Here is a 10,034-nt window from a genome sequence, read left to right on the forward strand (position 1 = left end):
AATATTATTTAATGAGAATGCGACTAATATTGTAAATAAGCACAAATTGCACAGTCTGGAGTGATTTTAGTCATTAACGACGCAAAACGATTAAATCAGATATCACGATATTTGGTGTAGTATGTCGAAGAAGAGGTCTCCTCAAGTATCACCCAACCCTAGTTCAGAGTGAACAAATGAGAGCTATTTGTTGGATGTAGTGCTGGTAGACTCAACCGGACCTGTGGGTTGGCACCAGAACAACTGCCTATTATTTGCAGCCCTGTGATCCATTCACCGTTCTATGACCACACCAGACCATATTGAACACGTATTAAACTCAACCGTTCTATGACCACACTAGACCATATTGAACACAACCGTTCTATGACCATGCCAGACCATATTGAACACACAATAAACTCTGTAAATGCTCATGTTTTTTAATCTTCTTTAATCAGTTTCCCTCTTTTCTCAGTGACTTAGCCCTGAGGAACTGCTATCTGACTGCAGACCTGACGGTCAGAGTGGGAGACTATGGCATCGGCCCCTACAGATACAAGGTACCAGGAAACTTTCCAACCTGTTCTCCTTCAAATGGAATCAGGTGGATATTGTTTTACTTTCAGGTGACAAAAGGAAGTGGCATCTGTATGTGTGCTGTTAGTTTCAGTTTAGGTTCATTAACCCTTTTCACAATGCTGAGCCCAGCTGAACAGAGAGGTTACACATCCACCAAAGTCTCAAAGGATGTCAAAGCCAGTACTGTACAGTAGTATAAGGCCTAGTCCGTGTAGTCAACACAATAGTGTAAAAGTGGTTTATTAAGGGGGTTTATATACAGCTGTTAGCCTTTGACCCCAGTCTGGCAGAACTCTGTGAAGCATTAAGACTGTTATACCAAAGTATAACTCCCTAGTGCGTTTGTCCCTGGCTTGACTGTCGATAAGGCTAGCTCCGCCCGCTGCATTCCTCAAATAATGTTGAGCTCTCTATTTAGCACGGTCAACAAGTGTGGCCAGACGTGTTTTGGCTGTATTTATGAGCTTGATTAAGTACTTACTAGGAACTTGGAAAACAACTCAAAGTACAGTAATGTGGGTTAGAACTGAAGGAAAGGCTACCAAAGATCCAAATGCTTCTTAGAAAGACACATACTGAATTGAATGGAAAAAAAGAAGGCCTACTGGTTGTTTGTAGAACTATTCTGAGATAGACATCCTATTAAATTACACATTTGTGTTCTGCATGTAATTACATGGATGCTCGACTCTGTCCCTCTCTCATGTCACAGGAGGATTACATCATCACGGAGGACGACGAGTCGGCGCCCCTGCGCTGGATGGCCCCGGAGCTGGTGGGGGAGCGCCATGGGGGCGTGATCACCCTGGACCAGACCAAGCCTGGCAATGTGTGGTAGGTACCTCCACCTGGTCACTGTGCAATTTACAGGCGGTAGGTGGCACCTTCAAATGGGGAGGACAGGCTCATAGTAATGGCTAGAACAGAATACATTTAATGGCCTCAAACACATGGTGTCCGTGTAGTTGATTCCATTCCAGACATTATTATGAGCCATCCTCCCCTCAGCAGCCTTCTGGGCATTGTGCTTCACTGTGTTGAATAAAATATACTCATTAACACAGTGAGTCAACCTGTGTCCTGTTGGGCTGTTGCTGAGCAGTAGGTCAGGGTCTCCTTTGAAGATGATAGACTATCTCTGATTCTTCTGTCCAGATAGCCTCTCTCTCTGAGAGTGTAAATCTTAGCAGGCACTCAGTCTAGCTGACTTCTAAAGGGAAGAAGACGCTGACCCTGCACTCCCACCAGGCGGCACAGCAACACTGGAACCTATCCCTCCTGGCCCCTCCCTTATGACCTCATGGCTCTGTGCCAGTCTGTGTCACGGCTGTAAATCACAACGTTGCATAAGGAGGCTCTCGTTGCAGCACCACATTTACCCCTAAATAAGGATATGTTTAGTTCTCAGAATATGGGTCATTCCACCAATAGAGTGCATTTTGGGTAGTGTAGGTGTACCTATTAAGCCCATCAACATCTAAGTTAAGACACTTCTAACATGTACTGCCCTAATCTTTGTAGGAAAAGTGGAGATAAAATGACATATACATTTCTCATTAAGTTATTTTTATGTTTGGACTGGGCTTAATGGCTACTGAATGTACCATTTTAAGCCCATGGGTGTTCCAAATAAGCCCACCTCCTAAATAATAAATTTTAATTAATTTCCAAATATTCAAAACTGACATTTCTTATGTAAATCTCCCCATTACCATTCATCAGGAGGGTGTCCAATCGTATCAACAGAGCTCAATGTGGAATTAAGTTTTTGTTCTTGCCAATCACCCGTACACAGCTGATTCAGGTGTTAATACTCTGTTAGAACAAAAACCTGCACACACTGGTCCTCTGTGGATAAGAATCCATGCACAAAGACCATCACACACACACACACACACAACTTGCAGTGGATTATCTGAAAACTGAGTCACATTTCCTGTACTGCTATTCTTGTTAATTAGTTCAACTTGTCTTTCTGAAGACGGTTTCAAATCTACCTATACTGTTGTATTATAAAGGGACAGCTGGTGGACCAAAACACGGAATCACCTGGATGAATGAAGGTCAACAATATGACAATGACCCCACCCAGAAGTGCATGAGTAGTCACCATCTTGTCCCTCTTATGTTGGCCTCAACCCTGATCTTATTCTTCTCTCTCTCTGCATCAATGACTACCTGTCCACTCCAAAGGTTTATAATCTTGATAAAGGCAACATGGCTAGATGCTGTCATTTGAGTGTTTTAATCAACTTAAATATGAACAAAAACCATATGTTAATTGAATATTAGGAATGTAAGCACACTATCCCAATGTGTTTCAGTGCAAACCAGCTTAATAGGAACCACAATGCTATTCTATGTTTCACCATAAATCATCATCTATTCTTAAAATACCTGGAAACCAATGGTTTGGGGTATAAATATACACTATAGACTACAATATTATGCAAAGTTAGTATTGAACAATATGTAATTATTGCATAGAGGGAGTGATTTTTCTGCCACTGTACTCATTAAGCCCACCTGAGAGAGAGAAACTAACATTTGCATAACAATGCCATGTTTATTTAACATGAAAATAGGACAAAATACATTTAAAAATGGAAGCTGTGAATGCCTGGTCTATTATAGAGGTTAAACAAAAACAACATTATAGTAACTGACCAACTAAGTAGCAGGGTGGACCGTTTGATCTAATTGACCATAAATCCCCTTGTGACAGGGGGAATGGAAGCTTGTGTGCAACAGGGAGTGGGAATTGAATGCAAGCTTCACAAAAACATTGAAATTGTAAAAAAATGCCTAGCCCTATCTATGGGTGACAGGGTTGATGTTATGTTCCACCCGCTTAGTTTTTCACCACAAAACACCAGATAATGGCCAAAAAGAGTAACACCAGCTCAACTGCTTTTACGCTATTATTTGACTATTTGTTTAGTAAAATAATTTAAAGGAATAGTTCACCATATTTAAATGAGAGTTCAGTTCACATAACAGGGTTCACCTTAAAATGAATGACAAACGTAAATGAATCATGAATCCTCAGAAAACAACTAGGGCTTTAAAATGGTGAAAACTTTGACATTTTTGGGTTAAAATCTTCCTAGAAGTTGGAAAAACATGAGAAGGGACAATGAAGACTTTAGGATGTCTTTATTCATATAAAAATATATTTATTGAATGTTCCATGTGGTCCATAGTAAAGAATACTCAATATTGATGCAAAATTTCAACTTAAAGTACCCCCCCTTTTTCTCCCCAATTTCGTTGTATCCAATTGTTAGTAGTTACTGTCTTGTCTCATCGCTACAACTCCCGTACGGGCTCGGGAGAGACGAAGGTCGAGAGCCATGCATCCTCCGAAACACAACCCAACCAAGCCTCACTGCTTCTTGACACTGCACATCCAACCCAGAAGCCAGCCGCACCAATGTGTCGGAGGAAACACCGTGCACCTGGCAACCTGGTCAGCGTGCACTGCGCCCGGCCCGCCACAGGAGTCGCTAGTGCGCGATGAGACAAGGATATCCCTGCCAGCCAAACCCTCCCTAACCCGGACGACGCTAGGCCAATTGTGCGTCGCCCCATGGACCTCCCGGTCACGGCAGAGCCTGGGCTCGAACCCAGAGTCTCTGGTGGCACAGCTAGCACTGCGATGCAGTGCCTCAGACCACTGCGCCACCCAGGAGGCCTCTACTTAATTTTGAATAGACGCAAAAGGAACTCTAGTCGTGGATTGATCCATATACACTTAAGCCTATATACAAAACATTAAGATCACCTGCTCTTTCCATGAGACTGACCAGGTGAAAGCTATGATCCCTTATTGATGTCACCTGTTAAGTCCACTTCAATCAGTGTAGATGAAGGATTTTTAAGTATTGAGACAAATTAGACATTGTGTATGTCATTCAGAGGGTGAATGCGCAAGGCAAAAGATTTAAGTGCCTTTGAACAGGGTATGGTAGTAGGTGACAGGCGCACCGGTTTGTTTCAAGAACTGCAACGCTGCTGGGTTTTTCACACAACAGTTTCCTGTGTGTATCAAGAATGGTCTAGAGGCGAAAGAAACGCACATTTATTTAGGCGAGGTGCTGGCTAGCGGAACACCTATTTAGGCGAGGTGCTGGCTAGCGGAGTGGAACACCTATTTAGGCGAGGTGCTGGCTAGCGGAGTGGAACACCTATTTAGGCGAGGTGCTGGCTAGCGGAGTGGAACACCTATTTAGGCGAGGTGCTGGCTAGCGGAGTGGAACACCTATTTAGGCGAGGTGCTGGCTAGAGGAGTGGAACACCTATTTAGGCGAGGTGCTGGCTAGAGGAGTGGAACACCTATTTAGGCGAGGTGCTGGCTAGAGGAGTGGAACACCTATTTAGGCGAGGTGCTGGCTAGAGGAGTGGAACACCTATTTAGGCGAGGTGCTGGCTAGCGGAGTGGAACACCTATTTAGGCGAGGTGCTGGCTAGCGGAGTGGAACACCTATTTAGGCGAGGTGCTGGCTAGCGGAGTGGAACACCTATTTAGGCGAGGTGCTGGCTAGCGGAGTGGAACACCTATTTAGGCGAGGTGCTGGCTAGCGGAGTGGAACACAAAAAAAATAAAGGTGAGCCGCACACTCTAGGAGCTCAGATGCAAAAATGTAATGTCCAACTTTGACAGACAAGCGGTCTTCATCAGGGTATGAATGGTCTACCACCCAAAGGACATGCAGCCAACTTATTGTATTGGAGTCAACATGGGCCAGCATTACTGTGGAACGCTTTTGATAACTTGTCGAATCCATGCCCCGACAAATTGAGGCTGTTCTGAGTATAAAACGTGGGGGGCAACTCAGTGTAATTTGTGTTTTGATTATTTTGATGAAGAACATTAATTGTGATGTGAATATGGGTATTACGCTGCAATATGAAAATAGTCGTCCCCCCCCCCCCCATCTCATTGAGCATTTAATCACAGACGCATGTTGCCACCATGCACGCAGGTACAGTAGGTTGTGAGTTGTAATTATCCCTACACCAGTCATAAGTGTTTCTCTGATCCCTGTGTTTGCAGGGCCTTGGGGGTGACTCTGTGGGAGCTGTTTGAGAACGCAGCCCAGCCCTACCCTCACCTGTCTGACCGCGAGGTCCTGAACCACGTCATCAGGGAACAGCAGATCAAACTGTTGAAACCACAGCTGGAGCTGCCCTACTCCGACAGATGGTCAGTCCCGCTGTCTCCAACCATACTACACATGACACCAACTGAATCTAGCTGGACTACATGTTATTTATGGAGTGTCTGCTGAATTGTTAAAAAACTGAAATACTTTACCATAAAGAGAGATGTATGAATTGCATACTTGACATTGAAACGATATGTTCTGCTATGAAGTCAAACTGTATTTAAAAAGCCTTGGCTCATGCCATAAAGGGTAATACCTCAACTCTCTCCCCTGTGCAGGTATGAGGTGCTACAGTTCTGCTGGCTAACTACAGACAAGCGGGCCACGGCCGAGGAGATCCACCGGCTGCTCACCTACCTGCGTATGCAAGGCCAGAAGGATGTAGAGGACGACTTCCAGCAGCGCTGGGACTCCCTCAAGCCCAACCCTGTCACGCGCCAGACCACCGTCAGCCACTCCTCCTACCCCATTCTGGAGCAGTTCGCAGATGATGCCCTGCGGGCCGAGGTGGACGAGGTGCTCACCGTCACTGAGACCAGCCGTGGCCTGAGCTTCGAGTATGTGTGGGAAGCGGCCAAGCATGACCATTACGACAGCAGCAGTGGCCATGGACGCTCGGCTATGGACACCACGCTCAACTACCACAGCATGTTCTTCCCCGTGCCCAGCGAGGACATTCAGGCCCACTTTCCAGACCCGGCAGCCCCCAGGACGGGGGGCTCCGACAGCAGGAACACCCATTCAGCAATCCCTGGGATCCTTCCCGTGTTTGACGCTCACAAACCAGCCAATGGAAACGAGTACTACATCCAGTTGGAGGAGCAGGGGGAGAGCACCGTGGAGGCGAAGGAGAACAGGGGTCCGGAGGTAGACACAGTTTCAGACGGGCAGAAATTTGTCACCCTTCAAGACGTCCGCTTGGACGAGTCCAGCACCGATGCAGACTTCTTCCACCACAGCATAGACTCCAAGGACTCGTACCTCCAGGACAGCCACATCTGGTCGTCCAGTGAGCATGACAGCCCCTACCACACCAACATCTTCAGTGAGGGAGACTCCAGACAGGACTCCCATTCCTGGAACAGGGGCTTCATGGAGCTTCCAGAACTCAACGGAAATGGTTTCCAGAGAGTGGAGTCTGTAGAGGGGCAGACCCAGGGAACAGAAAAGTCATTTCGGAATTCTTTTTTAGGGGAGCGCCATTCAGAGGTCATCCTCCAGGACTCTTTAGAGGAGGCAGAGGGGGAGGGAACCCCGGATGTGATGAGGCTACTGAACACTGAGAAACTAGCGGACAACTTCATGTTCCTCAAAGAGAAGAGCCTGATGAAGGAGGGCTCTGGTTTATCAGGGAAAAGTAGTGGGAGTCAACAACTGGACTTCCTCCAACCTGGTCTGACCCACATCCCCGAGCACAGTTTCAGAATGAACTCTTGGGATGATGATGATGATGAGACCATAGATTGCATAAACGTAGCAGAGATCCCCATAAAACCTGTGGAGAGCAACATGTCCCCAGCAGAGGAGGAACTTTTTGACTTTATGAGTCCCAGTTTTGTGGATTTCCTGCAACCTCTAGCAGACCCTAAAACACTGGTGCCTTCAAATACACTGGTAACAGAGGACATCTGTAGCAACCAGCTGCCAATTAGAGGACTGCTGCAGCAGTCCTCTAATATGAGGATGGACTCTGCCTCTGAGAGGGCTGAGGTCCCTGTTATTAGTTCAGCAAATATCCACCAGTCTCCCACACTCCTCTCTGAAAGTGCCACTACAGACCCCCTGTGCATGGATGCCAAAAACCCCAGCCTTGAAGACTGCCTCGGAGGCTCAGAGGATGACTGTGTTGAATCCAAAGGAATCAAAGAGCCAACAGATGACCTGCTAAGCTATGACTCTCCCCCAGTCTATGTCAGTGAGATTTCTGTTGACAATGGCCTGACCAGTGAAGGCTTTACCAGTGATGATCTGCTGAGCGACCTGGTTGAAGATGATACAGAGGCAGAAATGGATACCGTTCTCTCTGAGCATGAACATGACAGGTCCTCTCTGCTGGTTTCTGGTCCTTCCATGGACCAGATCAGCCAGGACAGCCTATTGGAGGACAGTGTTTCCACCACTCTGCCCACTGTGGAGAACTCAGCTGAGACGCCAGATTCCCTGGACAACAGCCACAGGCTGGAGGGGTCTGTTGAAGAGCTAAACACCCCGGCAGCCCCTCACAAGCTCCAGCCCCCGTACAAAACAGCCGACAGCGGCTACGAGACAGAGAACCTGGAGTCTCCAGAGTGGAACTCTCAGCCCATCATCAAAGACCACTTCTCAGAGGAAAACGGTCTGAGTTTGGCCGAGGAAGAGGAGGAGGAGCCAGCAGCTGCTACCATGCTGGTTCCCCCCGAAATCATCGTCTCGGAGGTGGAGAGTGTGATGGATGCTCAGGACGGTGAGGACCAGCAGGCAGAGCCCATCGCCCCTGGGGAGGAATATTTCACGGGAGGCAACTACAGAGACTCTGCTTACTTCTCCGACAACGAGTCCGAGCCCGAGAAGAAGTCTGAAGAAGCCAACTCGGCAACTGTGGACATCAGTGGCGGTGTTTCTGGAGGTCCATCTGTTCTTCCTGAAGTCACAGAGGAGGAGCATGTAGAGTCTTCTGCTGGGTCACAGTCTCCCATTGCTCGAGAAGCTCTGGTTGATATTGGAGTGGAGAAGACCAAGCCTCAGCTCCTGGAAGGGACCAGTCTCCCTGTGCTGATCCTCACCACAGAGGAGGACTGGGAGAAGACTTCACCTGTGTCCATCGACGGCAGTGTGGACGAAACCAGGACACTGGAGTTCTTCCCTGACTTCAGGACTCACAGTCACTCTGAGTTCAGCGGAACTTCCACCGAGGACCTGGAAAAGCCTCCATTGCCTGCTGTTGCTACCTCAGCAAAACCTTTTCCTGAGAACATACCGGTCCACGCTAAGCTAACCAGGACCTACGCCAGCGAGATCACCCCCAAGTTGAAGGAGCCCGACATGGAGGGGAGGTACCTGGGCAGGCGCGACGGCTCTGATGAGAATGGGCAGGAGGACGGAGGGGAGGCGGACGAAGAGGACGATAACAGCGATGACTCGGATGATGACATGCGGGCGTACCGGCTGCACAGCTCGAGCGAGGACAGCGAGGACGACACGGTGCACCCGGTTCCCGTTATAGTCTCGGATGACAGTAGAGCGCGGAACCTCAAGAGCCTGCTGAAGCCCACGTCGCTGAATGTCACCCCCAGCGCCAAACCCTCCATGCCATCAGGGGGCAGCGATTCAGACAGTGCCAGTAGAGCAGTGTCGTTTTTCGACGATGTCACTGTTTTCCTTTTCGACCAAGTAGAGTACCCACTTGTCCCCTTTGCATGCACACATCAGACATTGTTTCACTTGTATCTAACATTTATATCAAAACAACTCAAAGATACAAATATTATGGCTATGCATTAGAAATGGTTTGAATTCCATGTGATATTGCAGTTTTTTTTTGTAGCATTCACAGGTTCTCTGTGCAATCTAGACCTAGTCTAAATATTATGAGAATGAACTTTAACCATTGCACTTATTGGTCTCCCCATCTGTAGGAGACCCCCACCAAGGAGCTGGGCGACCATTCGTCAGGTTCCAACAGCCAGGTGTCCGAGTTCAGCAGCCCTGTGCCCACGGCCAGCTACCTGAATAGGTTCACCAACTCCACAGAGAGCTCCACAGATGAAGAAGGTAAGTAATCACGATACGGCCAACTTCCATCAGCATTATCAAGGAAGAACCTAAAGGGCTCCATGAAACACACCTGACAATGTAATCCAAATGAATACACTATGGTAGCTGTCCACAAATGCAGATGTTTAGTCTGACCATTTGCTAATTGTTTACGTACATTTAGGTAATTTAGGGGGGGGGGGCTCTTTTGGCTCAAGAGTACCTCCAGTGGCAAAAGTTCCGTATTGCCTCTTTTTAATTGTACCAAATCAAGGTTTTAAACAGGTGTCTCTCCTCTCAGGCGGTGGGTTTGAATGGGATGACGACTTCTCGTCCCCGGAGCCCTCGGCGTTCCTCTCCAAGGCAGCTACGGACCTGGCCGTGTCTAAAACCATGTCCCCTTCGTCTACGGCCTCTCACTACTTCTCCCCTCCCGGGGGCCGCGCCCCGGAGCCCAGCTGGAGCAGCTCTAACTCCAACTACTCCCGCTTCTCCATCTCCCCGGCCAACATCGCCAGCTTCTCCCTCACACACCTCACTGACTCAGACACCGAACAAGGAGGCAAGTGGGAG

General features: G+C 47.8%; 1 protein-coding gene across 1 annotated transcript in view; it reads left to right on the plus strand.

The window, feature by feature from the left end:
• lmtk2 (lemur tyrosine kinase 2) overlaps positions 1–10,034 on the plus strand; it is a 31,876-nt gene that overhangs the window by 19,123 nt on the left and 2,719 nt on the right. The window contains exons 8-13 of the mRNA XM_038988751.1: positions 458–542; positions 1,274–1,395; positions 5,618–5,767; positions 6,008–9,098; positions 9,344–9,479; positions 9,763–10,023. Coding sequence (XP_038844679.1) covers positions 458–542; positions 1,274–1,395; positions 5,618–5,767; positions 6,008–9,098; positions 9,344–9,479; positions 9,763–10,023 — 3,845 coding nt within the window. The remainder of the gene's footprint in view (positions 1–457; positions 543–1,273; positions 1,396–5,617; positions 5,768–6,007; positions 9,099–9,343; positions 9,480–9,762; positions 10,024–10,034) is intronic.

The sequence above is a fragment of the Salvelinus namaycush genome, chromosome 3 (genome assembly GCF_016432855.1).
Source record: "Salvelinus namaycush isolate Seneca chromosome 3, SaNama_1.0, whole genome shotgun sequence".
Classification (NCBI taxonomy): domain Eukaryota; kingdom Metazoa; phylum Chordata; class Actinopteri; order Salmoniformes; family Salmonidae; genus Salvelinus; species Salvelinus namaycush.